General features: G+C 48.3%; 1 protein-coding gene across 2 annotated transcripts in view; it reads right to left on the bottom strand.

Moving 5' to 3' along the window:
• Positions 1-19,192, bottom strand: part of OLFM2 (olfactomedin 2) — a 56,045-nt gene that overhangs the window by 29,625 nt on the left and 7,228 nt on the right. The window contains exon 1 of one of the 2 annotated variants that reach the window (XM_032465583.1): positions 10,975-11,124. The exons of the other annotated variant lie outside the window; for it this stretch is intronic. Within the exon in view, the coding sequence (XP_032321474.1) occupies positions 10,975-11,109 (135 nt within the window). The 5' untranslated portion in view covers positions 11,110-11,124. Of the gene's footprint in view, positions 1-10,974; positions 11,125-19,192 lie in introns of those variants that run through there. 2 annotated transcript variants of the gene reach the window in all.

Consider the following 19,192-nt stretch of genomic DNA (forward strand, 5'->3'; position numbering starts at 1 on the left):
CATGTACACTGCGTGCAGTTTGTGAGCCCACCAGCCCACGTGCAGTCATATGAGCCCACATGACTCTTTACGTGTGTACACCGGTTACATTTGTGTCTATTTATCTCTCTCTTTGAGTGCTCAAGTCCATGTGCCACTCTGTACCATGTATGTAAATGCTGTATGTTTACCCGGAAGCCACAAACATGTTCCACATCTGTGTCCATTCAAGAACATCCACACCCTTCCATGTACAATTCCTCATATCCATTTGTGTCCATCTGCCTGTATCCTCAAACACTGCTACACTCCTCTCAGGAGGAACTGACATCTGTATATATCCTGTCAGCTGCACTCTTAGGTCTCCCCGAATAACTCATGAGCACTGCAGCCAGTTCCTGAAATATTCCTGCAGAACTTACGCTTTACTAATAAGCCGGGTGTCCTGCTGAGGTCACATGGCACTTACAAGGACTAATGGAGCCAGCCTCGGCCAGCAGGGCTGGGGAATCCTGGCCTCCTAGAATAGCCAAAGAAGGCACTCACTGGAATGAGCAAATTTCTCTTCCTTCTCACTGCACCAAATGTCCCAGCCAGTGCCTGTCTGCAGAATCGAAGTCACATTTCAAAAAAAGTTTATGGTCCCAATGCTACCCTGGCATCACACTAAGGGCTGCACCGGCAGATCTGTCATTATACTGAAGGCTGCATCACTTTGGCGGGCACTACACTGAGGGCTACATCACCTGACATGTCATTATATTGAAGGCTCCATCACTCTGATGGACACTGCCCTGAGGGTTGCATCAGCAGACTGTGTGGGGTGGGAAGGGGCAGGCAGGGGTGAGGTTGAGAAGTAATCCTAAGGGACCTTGGAGGACTATAGCAATGGGAAAAATGAGGACCCTGAAGCTATGCACTGGGGGAGGGAAGCCACAGAGGACAGAGGAGCAAATAGTACATCAAGAGTTGGAACTCAACCCTCCTGATCCACCAGTGCTGAAAGGGACGGGGAAATTCAGACTGTAGCTGCAGGAGTGGGTGGGGGGTGCTGATCAATTCCTCCTGGAAGCTGTAGATATTGTCATGCCCCTGTTATCCCTGCTGGGGGGTCTGCAAGGTGTAGTTTGCCCTGTACTTGAGGATAGAAACTTAATCTGCAGGTGCAGACCTTCATAGCACAGCATAGGAGCCATCCTGAACTGGGTCCCGCCAGGTGCCACATCCTGTGGGGCTCCCCAGGCTCAGACTTTCCCCACCTGAGAGACACATTCTAACCTGCTCCAACATGTCCGAGACATGCCCAGCGGCCATGGGACGCTCCTTACATGAAGGAAAATGTTTGCCATGAAGACATGCCCCAACATGTTCAAACATGCTATGACATGCCCTGACACTCGGGGCAGGCTCCAACATACACACACATGCCCTAGCATGCTCTGGGGGGCCAGCGGGTCACAGCTTCTGCCCAAGTCTATGCGCCGGAGGCCACCTTGCCCTTCCGGATGGATTGATAGGGCAGCCGGGAGATGGCTGTTATAAATTAAACATTGAGACACCATCTGAGCACCAGACTGCCATCCACTCATTGGCTAGTTCCCTCCCAGGAGGCTGCAGGACCACAGGGTGGGGGAGAGGGCAGGGGAAGTGGCTCGCTTAATTAATTAGTCTTAATTGAGATATCTTTGTAAATATCCCTTTATGGAAGGACACGATCCCATCGTTTCCTGGGAATTGGCCATTTCTATTTGTCTCCAGCCCCTGAGTACCATAGAAGTGACAACAAAAGAAAGAGCAGTCCGAAGGGCTGCTGGAGACTCAGCTGTGCTTCCAATAATGACGGCAGCACCAAGGGGCAGGCGAGGAGGCTCAGAGATTCACAGAGATCCGGGCGGAGTGGCAGGCAGAGACACAGAGAGATACAGGCAGGGGGAACAGAAATATAGGGCAGGAGGTGGGACAACAGGCAACACGGATACCCAGTGACACAGGCAGAGAATCAGAGATGCAGGCTGTGAAATATAGCAAGAGGGAAAGACAGCCAGAGACAAGAGGAGAAACTTCACAACAGGGAGGACCAGAAGTGGGGACAGATGGACCACGGCTGGGCTGACAGACCTCCCTCTGCCTTTTCCTGCCTCGCCCAGTCTCCCTATCTCCTGGGCAAGTTACCCGCTGCCGAAGCAGCTACAATCAAGCCTGATTCCTCTTCGGCCCTTGCTACCTTCCCTTTCTCCCTCCCTCCCCCAATCACTCCTGCAATCATCTCCCTTGTTCAAAATGAGCTTCTGCAGCTGCAGCCCAGACAGCTGTTCCATCTTGGAGCCAACGCTGGGGCCTGGTGGCTGGGTCCTAGAGGGCTGCCCTCTTGGTTGGAAGTGGGGAGTGGGGATGGGGTGGAGGATAGGGAGTCACGTAGAGCTTGGGCACCCACCTACCCCTCACCCTGGGCTCCCGTCAAAGCTTGGCCCCCATTCCCAGCATCCCCAGGGGTACAGACACCTCCCCCATCTTTCCCCAGGGCCTTCAAGGGCTGGGGTTTCTCTGGTCATCCTGCCTCTCTCTGAATCCTGCTCAACACCCAACACAGGTTCTGGGTCTGTCCTGTCTCAAGAGCCCTCTCAGGTCTGAGAATTCTAGTCTCTCCCCCATCCCTTGTCAGGGTCCTGGACTGTGACACAGTAACTATGTTGACATGGAAACAGAATCCTAGACAGACAGACAGACAGACATAGACTGATAGACAGAAATGAAAGAGATATAGTGACAGAGACACCAAAAGACAGAGATGACAGAATCAGAGACAAAAGAGACACCCAGAGACAGAGACACACAGAAAGGATGAGATAGACTTAGAGACAGAGATAGAGACAGAGAGTGTGACAGAGACAAAAAGAGGCAGACATGAGACATAGGCAGACAAAGAGATAACCATCAACATTCACTCAACAAACATTTATTGAATGTTTATGTATTGTAGATACACAGTTAGGACAAAGAGAGAATAAGGATAGCTGAGGAGACAAGAATATGAAAGAGAGAGAGAGACTCAAAAGACAGAGTTTAAAAATAGAGAAGCATCATGACTGGGACATTATGCTGTACACCAGAAACTGACACACTGCAACTTCAATAAATTTTTTTAAATTTTTAAATTTAAAACATAGAGAAGCATCAAGTCTAAGACAGAGAGAGACAAGGACTGGGAACCAGCCTGGCCCCCTAGATCTCCCAGTGGCAACTTCTTCACTCCCACACACAAACACACCCAACCCCACATGAAACTCTCTCAAAGCGCCTGGGCCTCCCCCAGAAGGCTGCTTTTCTTTCTTGCCCAGCTTCTCAGCTGCTCTCCGTTGGAGCTTCACAAAGAGACGTTAGCCACCCAGGGCCAGAGAAAGATGCTGGGGGCATGACAATACCAAGAGGCAGAAACCAGAGCTTCTCTCTGGAAGAGGAGGAAGCCAGTTTTAGCTACACTCAAGGAACCCCGGAGGTCCAGATCACCCTCCCTTGGTAGCTGTCCATGGTGCTGTCGGTGGTGCTGACTGCATGAGCAGAGGCAGCAGTTCAAGCTATTTCTATATGTTGCGTCAAGCTTGGAGTGGACGGGGTCTAGGGTGGTGGTCAGCAACACCCGGTGGGCTAGGATCCCTGCCTATCTCTCCAGATACTCAAACACACCACCTGCCATCTCATCCCACACCTCTGCACACTCTATTCTCTTAGTCTCTCTCCCTCCACCTTAGAAGCTCTGTCTTTGCCCAGCTCTTACTCATTCTTCATGTCTCAGGGCAAATGTCACCTCCTCAGAGAAGCCTTCCCTGACCAACCCTTCCCAATTTCTTGCCCTCATGGCTCCATACCTTCTCCTTCATAGCCCACACCAATCTAATTATATAACAATTTGCACAATTCCATGTTCACTGTGTCTCCTTATGAGACTTTGTGAGGGAAGAGATGAAGTTTCTCTTGTTCATTGTTGTATCTCCAACCCTCAGCATGGGACTTGGCACACAGCAGGGCTCAATGATTACTAGTCAGGGATGACTCTGCTCTCTGGTGGCAAGGCCAGTCCATACCTTTGTGAGGAAAGTTGGCGATGTGCACATTTGTTGGACATCCATTCAAACAGGATTGACACATAAAGACACAAGAAAAAAAGTTTTATGAAACAGACACTTCTGAGCCATGGGAGAAGACTCAGGGGGTCACAGAAATATTCATCAAGGCTCAGAAGTTTCACTGGGAGGAAGAAGGGGGCAGTGGTCTCATGGAGCAGAACTGAGACCATTCAGGAAATGCCTACAGCTCCAAATGAGAAAATTCCAGGAATAAAGAAGAGGGACAAAGTTTTTGCTCACATGGCACTTGCATTCTGTCGGTGGTAAACAAACAATTACCAAGTTGAATTCAGTCAGATAATTATGAGTCCTGAGAAGATAATATAGTAGGTTCAAATAATAGAGTGGGGACATTTTAGCTAGGGTGTTCAGGGGAGCTCTCACTGAGGAGGTGACACTTGAGCTGGGGTCAGAGGGGTGAGAAGGAGCTGGCTAGAGGAAGGGCTGAGGGAAGATGTTCTCAAAGGAGGGAACAAGAAGAACAGTAAGGGATGGAAGAGAGCTTCAAGACCCAAGACTCAGGCAGGTAGGGTCTTGTAATAATAATAGTGATAATAATAACAGCTAATCTTGATAAGCACCTTCCACATGCCAGACACACCGCAATGCTATATGGTACATTCTACTATTATTCCCATTTTATGGACTAAGAAACTGAGGCTTACAGAGTTGGGCCCAGGTAAGGAGCTTAGAGTTGATGCAAGTGATATGGGAAAAAGTTAAAATGAGACAAATTTCACACTTACAATCTAGATGGACTTTCTAACAATTAGATCTCTTGGAAAATGCAAGTTTGCCTCATACTCCTTTTCTGCTCCAAACACCTGCAAGTCTCCCATCCTTTGACACTCAGAATGAAGTACAGGCACCTGAGGCTAAATCCTTTTGTGACATGACCACTCTGGCCACTCAGGCCACTTCCACACTCTTCCCAACCTGGCACACAGCCTTCAGCAACTCCAAACTGCTTGTGGTCTCTCTGTCCTCAACAGGATGCTCGTTAACTCTGAGCCTTTGTCCATGCTGCTCCTTCTGCCTGGGATGTCCTTGCTCTGTCTTCACGTGGCCAATTTCTTCTTGAGTTTGAGTATCACCACCTCTAGGAAACCCCCATCACACCCTGGCTGATTTCAGTGCCCCTCCTCTGTGCTCCCCAGGACATTCCAGATATATCTTTATCACCACACATACCATGTCACGTCGCAAGTAGTGCTGATGAGACTGTGATCTGATTGAAGTCAAGGCATTATTCACCTCTATGTTCCATAGTCTAGGGCCCTTTCCAGTACAAAGTAGATGCTCAGTAAATATTTCCTCATATGTTGAGCAGAGGCTGGAGAACCACAATTAGGAGCAGGTGAATATGGCGGGTGTGGGTCAAACCCACAATATGGGTTTGAGTAGAGTCCTTGGCTCCTACCCTAGTCCATCCCCCATTATCACTCACCTGGGCCTGTGCTGTGGTCTCCAACCTGGTGTCCCAGCTCCTGCATTCACCTGCCACAGTCTGTCCTCCCCACAGGGGCGAGAGAGAAGCTGTGAACAGCTGAGTCAAGCCCCATGCCTGCTCCTCTGCTCAGCACCCTTCCTGGTATCCCATTTATTCACTTAACAAGTATTGAACACCAAATGTGTGCTGGGCCCAGAGTTAGGCACTGGGGCTACAACATTAAAAAAAATTGATTTTTGAAAAATCTCTGCCTTCAGGGAGCTGACATTACAGTGGGGAGAATCAGACAACAAAATAAATAAGTTAACTTCACCACATATATTAAAAGGTTGGAAGTACAATGAGAAAAGAAAAGCATGAAAGGAGGACAGGGAATGCATGAGAAGTTATAAGCTAAATCTAAAACCCCTGCAAGTTCCTCTCCCCCCAACATGATGTGCCTCCCACCACCTCCCTGCCTTTCACTTTTCCCCTCAGTCACTCTGCTTCAGCCACATTGGTTTCCTTGCTGTTTCTCCAACATTTCAGGCATATTCCCACCTCAGGGCCTTTGCACGTGCTGTTCCCTCTACGTCCTTCCTTCAGATCTCTGCTCAAATGTCACTTTCTCAGAGAGGCCAACTCAATCTAAAATAGTCCCCCTATCACTCTCCACTCCCCTTATGCTGCTCTATATTTATTTCTAGCACAAGTATCACCACCTGGAATATTACAGATTTATCTGTATACTTATTTATTTCTCCCCATTCCTGCCCTAGAATGCCAGCTCCACGAGGACAGGGATATCTGTCCGTTTTGTTCACTGTCATACTCCTGACACCTAGAATAGTGCCCGGCACATAGTAGGTGCTCAAAAAATATTTGTTGAATAAATGAGTGAGTGAATGGATGAATGAATGGAGATACCCTCTAAGAGAATTCTTGTAGTAGAATAAGAGGAGGAGGGATCAGTAGAGCGGAGCAATATTTAGGGTTGTTCACAAATATTTGGCCACTCCTCTCTATCCAGGTCATAGTTAGGGCCACTATGACATTAAGTGGCCCTCACACTCTTTGAGGTTAAGCATGCCATGTGACTTGTGTTGGCCAAGGAAATGTGAGCAGAAGTAACATGTCACTTCCAGGGAAGAGCTTTAGGAGCCGACAGGGGATTTGCTGTGCCTTCCTTTCGCTTCTTCAATGATCATGGCACCATAGAGCCTCCATCATTTTGGGTCCCTGCGTGACTACCATGGACAGAGCTCTCCAGCCAACAGCGGATATACAGCGCAAGCAGGAAATAAGCCTGTGCTCTGTTAAACCACTACAGTGTGAGGTGGCTTGTTAGCGCGTGTAACCTTGCTTCTCTTGCCTGATACTGAGTGTCGGGGGTCTTTCTCCCAAGAAAACTGTTGAAGAAAGACATAGATTCTGAGCTTTGGTTCTTCAAGGGGAAGTCTGCAGAGTCTTTTGCGGATAGCTGCTCAGACCCTCCTCATTCCTCTTATACGGAAAAGCGTCCTCCTCCAAACAGAATATCCCTCCCCCATATCCCCTTCCTTCTGTCTAGCCATTAAGAAGAAGGGGATGGACAAGGGCATAATATATAAGATGCAGGTAACTCACTTCAGGCGCCATAATGATGGCAGCCGCTGGCCATGGGGCTGACAGTTCTTAGTCTGGTTCAGAATTTATGACCCTCAGGTGAGGAGCCATTCCGCTGAAGGCTCCCGTCCCACAGGGATGCTTTATGGCTGGGGGTTGGCCAAAGGTAGCAGCAGTGGCACCTTCCTCCTCGCTCCCTCCCCTTCCAGAGATGGTCAGAATATCTTAGAATACTAAGCTGCTTCTCCAGATCAAATTGGAGAGGGGACGCCAAAGACAAAAATGTCCAGAGGGTCTGGGCTCACCTTCACCTCACTGAGGTCCTTTTGTAAGTCAAATACCAGCAACCAACCATCTGTCTCATGACTGGGAATGCTCACCACCTGGGTTCCTGAACCCCTCAGCTTCCCCTTGTTGGTGCTCTACACCTTCTTACAACTCCTCCTTGCTGTGCACCATCTCCATAACCACTCACTTCCATTTGTTCTCCCCAATCCTTCGGAAGGTGAATTGTTGATTTAGACACAACAAATATTTACTCCATGCCTATTATGTGTTTGGCTACAATAAACAAAGCAGTCCCTCCTTACTGAACACCTACTATGCACCCAGCCATTTGTTTCCATTTGAAGGCGGAATCCATGAATCCTTAAGAAGATATCATTGTTGATGCAGCCACTTGACAAATATTTATTGTAGGCCTACTATGCATCAGACCTTAGGGTTCAATAGTGAGTAAAACACAGATGTCCTTATGGATTCCATGGTTTAATGGGGACTCTGAATTCTCTTTGACTAATGAGGATATTGGAACTTAGAGAGATTAAATAATTCCCCCCAAGGTCATTCCACTAGTAAATTGCAGGATCAGAATTGAAACCCAGATTCATCTGACTCAGAGTCCTGTCACTAACGGAGGATCTACTATGTCAGGCACTCAACAGGGACTTTCAAGCATATACATACTTGACATACAGGAGGCACTCAACAATTTTGTTGCATAAACAAAATAGATGGAAGGATGGATATATAAAGGACAGATGAAGAGATGGTTGGAAGATGGATAATGAATGGGGGGATAAGTGGATGCATGAATAGAGAGATGGATGGAAGGATGAGTGCATGAGAGGACGGATGGAGGGACAGATGATGGACAATGAGTGGATGAAAAGATAGATGAGTAGGGAGGTGGATGGAGAGATGGATAGGAGGATGAAAAGATGGATGGGTGGGTGGGTGGATGGTGGTTGGATAGATGATGGATGAATGGATGGGTGAATGGATGGATGGTGAATGGATGGATGGATGGATGGACTGATGAATGGATAAAAGGATAATTATAAAGTTGGGTGGGTGGAGAGTTAGATGGAAGGATGGATGGATGAGGCACTAGATGGTAGACCTCAGTTTCCCACAACAGTTCTGTGATGTAGGCATTATCGTTCGCATTTTATAGAAGAGGAAATGGCAGCTCAGAGTGGTGATGTCACTGACCCAGAGTCAAGTGCAAGTCATAGAGCAAGTTGGGGTAAAGTCTGGATTTCAACCTGTCTCTCAGACTCCCAAGACCCTTTCCAAAGCACCCTCACGTCACAGTCCCCTCCCAGGTTCCACCCTGAGTTCCCTGGCATCTCACTCCAGAGAGCTCTTCTGGCAAGCCTTAGTGAGACTGAGGGATGGGATGGGGATCAGGGATGGGAGAACGATTAGCTTTCAGAGGTTGACTTCATGGAAGCATTGGATCAAGATCCTGTTAGCTACAGATGGGCTAGAGTGGAGAACAGGTCAGTTTGAGTACACATACACTCACACTTAACAGAAAAATCATGATACACACAGGAATACACCCACATGCATACAAAGTAGGCATACACCCCATCCATAGACACACATTTCAACATATATGCACACACTTCTAAAGACATACATGTCTGCATGTATACGCACACAAAACAGCACATGTGTATAATTGCACAGACACATGCACAAAATCATAACCTAGAGACACGCACTTACACACTTAGGTACATATCCTCCAGACATAGCATATGCTCTCATTTACACACCACGTGATGTACACAATACATGCATACATTTACACTGACTCACACTTTTTAGATGGGGGTGGGAGGGAATCTGGCTTCCGACTGCAATGAGACACTGTCTGTCTCCCTACTCAGAAGGTGACAGCAAGATGTCTGTCTTAGACTCATGTATACAAACTTACATGCACACATGCAACGACACATAAACAAACTCATAGCCAGGGACGTACAACTGCAGATACACACTTAGACACATCCATACCCAGACACAGTGAGTACCCAGGGACACACCCACACTCATTCTGGGACGCACTCGCATACACAGGCAGACACACTTGGACCCTCATGCTGGCAAAGCACATAAGCTTTCTCACACCCTCCACTCAGATACACCCCCATACACACACCAAAACCCATGCACAGACTGACACACCAGGACATACTCAGAAAATACCACTTGATGTGAGAGACACACAGAAAGACATTGTCATATGTTGGTTTCAATTTGGAGAATTTAGACTGAAAGCCCTCACCTGGGCCAAACCCAGTGATAATCCCCCCAGGGGCTGGACAAAGCCTGAGCCCAGGACATGGTACCCACCCCTCCACTTGCCTGTAACCCTTGGGAGCAAAGACCTCTTTCTTTTCAGTGTGGTGGCCACTGGAGGCTAAACAGGGGAGCTGGTGAAGTTGGGTAAACATCAAGCAGGAGAGGGAGCTCCATGAATCCCAGTTCTACATACTGGGAGAAGTCCCGAAACCAGAATGAAGAGGGGAAGGGCACATCTGGAGGAGGCTGAAGGAAGTTTGCAATGGAGGATGTCTCCTCCCCTCCCCCCTAGGACAACAGGACCACCATTAACCCCAAGGGAGTTACACACACACACACACACACACACACACACACACACACCAATCTGCTCCCTGCCAAACTCTGGGCCAAGGAAGCTGCAGGATAGAGGTGATGGAGGAGGACAGGATGGGATGGGGGAAGGAGGAGCAATCCTGGAGTGTCTGGAGGCAGCCTGAGCCCCAGCCCCTGCTCCTGCCCTTCTGAGACTCGTCTGCCTCCTATGGAGGGCGAGTCATGGAATAAGTAATCAGCATATGGTGAGGCAGGTAATGAGGAGGGAGGTGCTGGGGGTTGGGGGGTACAGGGGAGAGAAAAAGGGAGACAGACAGGAAGAGATAAGAAGTCAGAGACAGCGCAACATAGAGACAGAGAGAAAAACAGAGATGCAAACCAGAGGAAAAAGAACAGAGAGGCAGACGGACAGAGAAAGGGACACAGAGAGAGACACACAGAGACAGAGAGACAGGGAGAGACAGAGAGAGAGACAGACAGACTGACAGACGTGGGACTACTCAGAGGCACTGAGGCACAAACAGGGAGAGATCCTGAAGGTGGACACCCTTGGAGACCTTCCCCATTCAGGGGCAGGGTTCCACCCAACCCCCTGAATCTACCGCTCCCGTTTCGCCCCACTCAGTCCGGACCAGGCTCAGGTCCGCAGCCCTAGCCGCCTCCGCCCCGGGCCAGAGCAAGGCTAGTACATTGTTGCCACTCGGCCACTGCACACTGATAATAAGAAGTCATCATAATAATAAACGGTGCGGAGACGGCTGGGGGTCCTGGGGCTCCTCGGTCTCCGCGTCAAGCCCCCAGCCCCGGGAGGGCGCCCCCCGGCCCGGCGCGCGGGGAAGCTGGGGGGCGGGGGCCCCCGGGGGCTGCGGCGGCGGCAGCGCGGGCACCACGCCCCCCGGGAGCGCCCCCCGCTAGGCGGCCACTCACGATTTTCTCGGAGGCGCCCGCGCGGGACACGGTGCCGTTGAGCCCCACGAGCGAGGGCAGCGTCTGCGACATCCAGTTGGTGACCATGGCCATGGTGCTCAGCACGGCCCCGATCTTGAGCAGCGGCACCGACATCGCGCCCCCGCCTCATGCCCCGCGGCCGCCCGCCGCGCGTCCCTTCTCCGGCCCGCCGCCTGGCGCTCCGTCCCTCGCCACCCAGCCGCCCCCAGGGGCGCGAGCGCGAGCCGGGGGCCGGGGTCGGGGCCGGGCCGGCCGGGGGGCTCGGGGACGCGGGCTGCGGCTCGGCGCGCCCGGCGGGCTCCGCTTATAAAGCGCCGCCTCGGCCCCCCCCCACCCCCTCCCGCGCCTCCGCGCCTCCGCGCCGGGCACTTCCAGCCGCCGTGACGTCACGGCTCCGGCCCGGAGCCCGGCGGGGGGCGGGGGGCACCCAGACTGCTCCCGCCGCGCTCCCCGGGCCTTGCCGCGCCCCCTGCCTGGCACCGCCCCACTTGGTGCGGGGCCCCCTCCGGCGGCAGTCCCCACCTGCCCCGCCCCCGCCCCCACCCCCGCGCCGTGGCATTCCCAGCCCCGCCCCCAGCGGTGTTCCCGCCCCTCCCACCCACCTCCCCCCGCCGCGAGGTATTCCCTGGCCACCCTCCGCGCGCAGCCCCTCGCAGAGCGCCCCGCGCACCGTCTTCGTTTAAATGGGCAGCTGCCCCACCCCGACCACCCAAAGCTGGCAGGGGGCTGGAGTCACAAGTCCTCACCCACCTACTGTTAGGACACTGACCCCAGCTCCCTAAAACCAGGCATGGGGGGGGGGGCGCCTCTGGTGCGCTCCCTTGAATCGGGCAGCCAAGGGTCTCTTTTCCCTTGGGGAAGGGGCTTCCCCGGTACCGGGACCACTCTGGAGATCGGTCGTTTCGGGACGAAGGAAGCCCAGAGTGGCAGGTCCCGAACGAACAGAGGCGATTACTTGGATGAAGGTTCGGGAATGGGGTCACTTCTGCAGCCGGAGGACCCCCATGACTCCAAGGGGCGGCATTATAACCCGGGACGGCTGAGACCGGAGCTAGCCTTTTGCAGACAAGTCCCAGGCGGGTCTCCACTCACAACTTGAACTTGGGGTGGGGGCGGGGAACTGACACTTCGGACCTTCCTCCAGACCCCAGGGACCAGCTCTGGGGCCCGCCCCTCCCAAGGAGAGGGGAGTGCGGTGCCCCCTACTTCCTACCCACGCACCAGCCGGCGGCGGCGGGGGCGAGGCAGCCAGGAGGATCGCCCGGCGGGTTTTAATTTCCTCTGTTTTCCCTGCACTCACGCCCCCTCCTGGCGTCCCCGCATCACCTCGCGCTGCCGCCACGGCTGTGGCCGCCGTCGCCCTCAGCCCGCGGCCGCCGCCGTCTGGAGGCGGCGATGACTCAGGCCTTTCCCCGGCCGTGGCTGCTCACCGAGGACTCGTCTCGGGAGGAGCACTGAACACGGGTGTAGGGATGGCGGTCGGGACTTTGAACTATCCTTTTTCTCTGAGCTTGACAACACCAAGAGGCAGGTTGTGTCCCCTGTATGACTTCCAGCAATGACCTTTCTCTGCCTCAGTTTCCTCATCTGCAAAGTAGGTGATTGTAAGGACCCATGGACCTAATACGTGTAAATGGCTCGGGTGTCCTGAGCATCAAGTGAAGGATTTATTGAGCATCTACTATGTCCCAAGCACCATGAACAACAGACAAAAAAAAATGCCTGCCTTTGTGGAGATGAATATTCTATAGAACAAGAGAGCCAACAATGATGGGGTGGGGGTGCTGGGTAAAATACATAGGAATTTGGAAGCAAGGGGCATATGGACTAAGTAGGGGAGAAAACTTTAATGAAGTTGTTTGGGGAAAGAGACATTTGAGAAGAGACCTGAAGAAGGTGAGGGAGGGAGCCATTGGAAAATCTGAAGGAAAAGTTCCAGACACCAAGAACAGCAAGTGCAAAGGCCCTGGGGCAGGAGCCTAAGCCTTCAAGGAACAAGGAGGACAGTGTGGTTGGAGCAGAGTGACCTGGAGGAGACTGGGGAGAGATGGTGCTTGTAAAACACTTTGCTGGGGGTCTGGGACATGGTAAGCGTTTCACAAACAGTAGCTGCCATTGTTCTTATGTGCAGTTGATAATGAGCTTTAAACAATGAGAAGTCGCCTTGCCCATCTGTACTACAGCTTGCATTTATGAGTGCTGAACACTTTGCAAATACGCTTGAGGATGCAACCTCCCCTGAAAAGTACAGCAACTTCCCTATTTATGAGTGAGGAAACTAGACTCGGAGAGGAGAGGGAACCTGCTCAAGGTGACCCAGCAGGTAAATGAGTGTCCAGGATTTGAATCTAGGTGGGTCTGATTTCAGACCCCAAAACCACTGGGCTCCAAGGCCTCCCAGTTTAGAGAATTTGGAACCCATGATGTTCTCTCACTCTCTCACTGCCGGTGATGTAGGAAACTGTCCTGGCTCCTCCCAGCCAAGCACCTCCAAGGAGTGGTCTATACTCGCATCTGCCCTTGCTCCCTCTGCATCCTCACCTCCCCGCTCCCGTATGCTTCCAAAACTCCTCTCACTCAAGGCACCAGTGACCTTACAATTTGCTGGTCTCGCAGCCTCACCCAAGCCCACATTCAGTCACTCTCACAAGTAAGTCTTCATGGATCATTCCTTCCTTCCTGAAAGCCATTTGTCCCTTGACTTCAAGTCTGCATCATCACTGTCTCCTGCCTTCCTAAATGTGTCCCAGATCCCTAGTCCCTGTCATTCTGTATGCTATATCTGGACCATCCATCATACTCATTCCCAGGGTTTTGGTTCCATTTGGCACACTCCAACCTCAGGACCTTTGCACTGGCTGTCTGCTCTACCCAGAACGCTATTACCACAGATACACATGCATTTTGTTCCCTTACTTCATTTATATCTCTGTTCTATCATTGTGTAGAACAGAGTCGTGCCCTACTCTTCTCCAGAAAACTACATTTCCCAGGTTCCCTGGCACACTGGCTTCCTGTTAGGCCCATCCAATGAGAGGCACTGGAGGGAAACTAGAGGGTGGGAGGGAGGGATTGGCCAGGGCATTTCTCCTCTCTCTTTCAGCTTAGGGTGAGGGGTGTGTTCTGACAGCGACTCTGTCTCCTCCATGAACCCAGCTCCCACACAGAGCCGCTTTCTCATCACACCACCCTTTTGTCATGTCCCTCCAGCAGCTTCGTGCTGTGGTTTATTCCTGGATTCCCTGATCATCTCATCAGTTTGGCTTCTCATCTCTTCCATCTCACCCTTAACCAATTCTCTATATTAAATTTCCTCTCTTTGAAACACCTAGAGTGCTTTGTTTCCCTGACTGGACTCTGAGTGATATGGCTGTTGTTTCCTGAAAGACCTCTTCTGGCCACCTCATCTACAATAGCAGCCCCCACCACTCTTGTCCCTTATTCTGCCCTAATTTTTTTAATTTAATTTAATTTGATTTAATTTAATTTCTTGCTCTATTTTTTAAACATTTATCACCATGTGACATTATATTGTCCTTTTATTTGTTTATAGTCTCTGCTCCACTAGACTTTCAGCCTCACAAGGGCACCTACCTGTCTGTATTTTTCACAGCTGCCTCCCTACAGCTTAGAATAGTGCTTGGCACATATTAGGTGCTCAAGAAATTATTGATTGACTGACTAAATGAATCTAGAGCTAAGGCTCCCAAAGGTATACCTACAGCTCAGATCGCCACCTAGAGCTCAAATCCCTAAGACCATCCACTTCTTGGACATTTCTGCTTGTGTGTTTCACAGGACTAATAGCACATGACACCCACCAGAACAACCTGAACCAAAAAGACAGGCAGTACCAAGTATTGGTGATGATGTGGAGAACCTGAAACCTCTTGCCAGTGGGAATATAAAATGTTGCAACTACTTTGAGAAACAATTCAGCAGTTTCTTAAACTGTTCAACAGAAAGTTACCATAAGACCCAACAATTCCATCTACCCCAGAGGAATGAAAGCGTATGTTCCCGGAAAGATGTGTATATGAATATTCATAACAGCATTTTTCATAATGAATGAAACAATTCAAATGCTCATCAATTGGTGAATGGATAAACAAACTGTGGTACATCCATACAATGGAATATCATTCAGCAATAAAAAGGAACAAATGATTGATTTATTTTACAGCATGGATGAATCTCAACAATATTTTGCTAAGTGAAAGAAGCCAGATACAAAAGGCTACATTTTGTATGATCTCATTTACACAGAATGTCCAGAAAAGGCAAATATATAGAGATAGAAATAAGATTAGTGACAGGGGAGGGTATAGCTCAGTGGTAGAGTGTGTGCTTAGCATGCACAAGGTCTTAGGTTCAACCCCCAGTACTGCCACTAAAAAGAATAATAATAATTAATTTAAAAATACATAAATAAACCTAGTTACTTCCCCCCACAAAAAAAAAAACAAAAACAAAAACAAGAAATAAGATTAGTGGTTGCCTGGAGCTGGGGGTGAGAGTGGGGATGGACAGCAGATGGGCTCAAGAGATCTTTTGTGAGTGATGGAAATATCCTAAAACTGGATTGGGGTGATGTTTGCACAACTCTGCAAATTTACTAAAAGTCACCGAGTCACACCCTTAAACAGGTGGATTTAATGGTATATAAATTATACCTCATTAAAACTGTGTAAAAGGGGAAAGCATCCCTAAAACTTTCCCTGCAGGTTTCCTCCCCCAAGGACCTCTGCAATGAGAATGAATTCTTCCTTAAGTTTTGCACCCTACATTCCTTGCTTGCCTCACCCTGGTCCTGGCCCAGAGGTACCCAGAGTTAGAAAGTACAGATTCTGCTGCCCCTTACCTTCCTTCTCTTTCTCTATTCTTCCATTCAAGCTATCACCAACGCCAGCTGATCTTGATGTAGATCTATCTCCACAAATATCCCTTTCTCACAGTCGCCATCATCACCTTAAAGCATCGTGTTGGGGAGTGCTATATATTGAATGTTTTGTGTTCCCCCCAAATTCGTATGTTGAAACCTAATTCCCAATGCGATGGTATTTGAAGATGAAGTCTTGGGAGGTAATTAGGTCATAAGGGTGGAGCCCTCATGTGTGGAATTTGTGTCTTTATAAAGAGACCCTGGTATCACCTTACACCAGTCAGAATGGCCATCATTCAAAAGTCCACAAAGGCAAATGCTAGAGAGGCTGTGGAGAAAAGGGAGCACTCCTATGCTGCTGGTGGGAATGCAGTTTGGTGCAGCCACTGTGGAAAATAGTATGGAGATTCCTCAAAAGACTAGGAATAGATTTACCATATGACCCAGGAATCCCACTCCTGGGCATACATCCAGAAGGAACCCTACTTCAGAAAGACACCTGCACCCCAATGTTCATAGCAGTACTATTTACAATAGCCAAGACATGGAAACAGCCTAAATGTCCATCAACAGATGACTGGATAAAGAAGATGTGGTGTATTTATACAATAGAATACTATTCAGCCATAAAAACCGACAACATAATGCCATTTGCAGCAGCATGGATGTCCCTGGAGAATGTCATTCTAAGTGAAGTAAGCCAGAAAGAGAAATACCATATGAGATCACTCATATGTGGAATCTAAAAAAAACCAAAAAACAAAAATACAAAACAGAAACAAACTCATAGACATAGAATACAAACTTGTGGTTGCCAAGGGGGACGGGGGTGGGAAGGGACAGACTAGGAGTTCAAAATTTGTAGATACTGACAGGCATATGCAGAATAGATAAACAAGATTATACTGTATAGCATAGGGAAATATATACAAGATCTTGTGGTAGCTCACAGAGAAATAAAAGTGGCAATAAATATATGTATGTTCATGTATAACTGAAAAATTGTGCTCTACACTGGAATTTGACACAACATTGTAAAATGAGTATAACTCAATAAAAAACGTTTTTAAAATATAATAAAATAAAAAAATAAAGAGACCCCAGAGAGCTCCCTCTCCCTTCTATCACATGAGGTGGAAGACACCAAGATGAAGATACTGAGAAACCGGGCCTCACCAGACACCAAATCTGCCAGCACTTTGATCCTAGACGTCACACCCTCCAGAACTGTAGGAAATAGATTTCTGTTGTTTATAAGCCACCTAGTCTGTGGTATTTTAGTATAGCCATCTGAACATACTAAGACCAGGAGCCATGGAAAGAGTCTTTTTTCCCTGCCCTGAAAATTATCAGGAGGAAAAAAGTTCATAACTGTCAGAAACAATAGCAGTAATTGCTCAGGTTTATTGAGTACTTATCATGAGCTAGGTACCATTTGCAGCAATGTACATGTAATAAGTCATTTAACCCTCAGAATAGCACCATGCAGCAGATAGGATTACAATTCTCCTTTCTAGAATGAGGAAATAGAGGCACAGAGGTGCAAGGAAACTTTTTCAAGGCCCCCAGGATTTTATTGCAGACAGGCAGGCTCCAGAATCTACATGGTCCTGGGTCAACTGGACCTGTTCAGAGGGGAAAGAATAAATGTTGATCCTTACTTCATGTCATATATACAAAAATCAATTCCAGATAGATTGTACATCTAAATGTGAAAGGTAAACAATAAATCTTTAAGAAGTAAATACAGAAGAATATCTTCATTACTCTGGGATAGGCAAAGATTTCTCTAACAGGACAGTGACAAGCACTAACTTTGAAGGAAACAAATTATTACTTGAACTACATTCAAATTAAGAAATTCTGTTGATCAAATACACCATTAAGAGACTGAAAAGACAAGCCACACAGTAGGAGGAGATATTTGCAATCCCATGTCCAACAAAGAACTCATATCCTAATGTTAACTTATATGAGATAGATAGATAGAAACACAGATATAAAATTGAATATATACAAACATATATACATATATAAGAATATATACATACTCACAAAATACAAGAAAAAGGCAAACAACTTAATAGAGAAATGGGCAAAAGTCTTCAACTGGCATTTTACAAAAGTGGATAATCAAGTGATCGATAAACATGATAAAAGGTATTTAAATATTATTAGTCATCAGGAAATGTAAATTAAATCCACAATGTGATACCGTTCCACACCTGTAAGAATGTCTAAAGTGAAACAGAAAGACAACACCAAGTGCTGGTGACAATGTGAAGCAACTGGAACGCTCAGACACTACTACTGGGAGAGTAAATTGGTAAACTTTCTGAAGAGTCTTTGGAACTTTCGAAGACTGTTTGGCAATATCTCCTCCCCTACAACTCAGCACTTCTACTCCTAGGTATATGCACTTGAGTCTCACCATTTGCAGGTTCCACATTGTCAAACTTGTCTGCTCACTACAGTTTATTTGTAACCCCCAAGCCAATACTTTCGGGCTTTCGTGGCCATTCGTGGACACGCACAGAGCGGCAAAAAACTGAGTCACTGACGTGCAGGTTCCCAGCGAGACCCAGCACCACTGGGCTCTGCTTTCTTGTTTCAGCTCTCGTAACTGTAAACAAGCGTCTTTTTCACCGCCTATTTAGTGCCAAAATTTTCACATTCTCGCGCTTTTTATTGGTGATCTCGCTATTTTAAGTGGCTCCATGCACGGTGCTGAGTGCTGTCTAGGTGCCAGAAGGCTGTAAAATGTCTTTTAGAGAAAACACAACTCATCAATAAGCCTCATTCAAGTATGAGTTTCGGGCGCGTTTGGCCATGAGTTTGGTGCTAATGAATCAACCATCTACATTAAATAAGGTGCTTTTAAACAGAAACATTCATAAAAGGAGATCGCATACTGTTTGGTCGACAAAAATTTTGTGACCAGAGGCTCGCAGGGATCTAACGATGATTTAGTGTTCACTAATTCAGCGTTCGCAGGGTCTTTATGGAACATAATCTCTGAGAATAAAGAGTCTGCTGTACATATAGACCCAACTGAAATGCGAACGAGTATTTATTAAAGACACTTGTTAGAGTGTTTGTTTCAGCACTGTTTGTGTCAGCCACAAACTTCACCAACCCAAATGCCCAGAAACAGTGGAATGGATATATCACAATATATTCACACAACGGAAGATCACAAAGCAACTAAACCAAGCAATCTATCACAAAACAATCATATGGAGAGATCTCACAAATATTATGTTGAGTAACAGAAGCCAGGTATAAAAAAACTACATAGTTAATGACTTCATTAAG

This window comes from Camelus ferus, chromosome 22, assembly GCF_009834535.1.
Source record: "Camelus ferus isolate YT-003-E chromosome 22, BCGSAC_Cfer_1.0, whole genome shotgun sequence".
Taxonomy (NCBI): Eukaryota; Metazoa; Chordata; class Mammalia; order Artiodactyla; family Camelidae; genus Camelus; species Camelus ferus.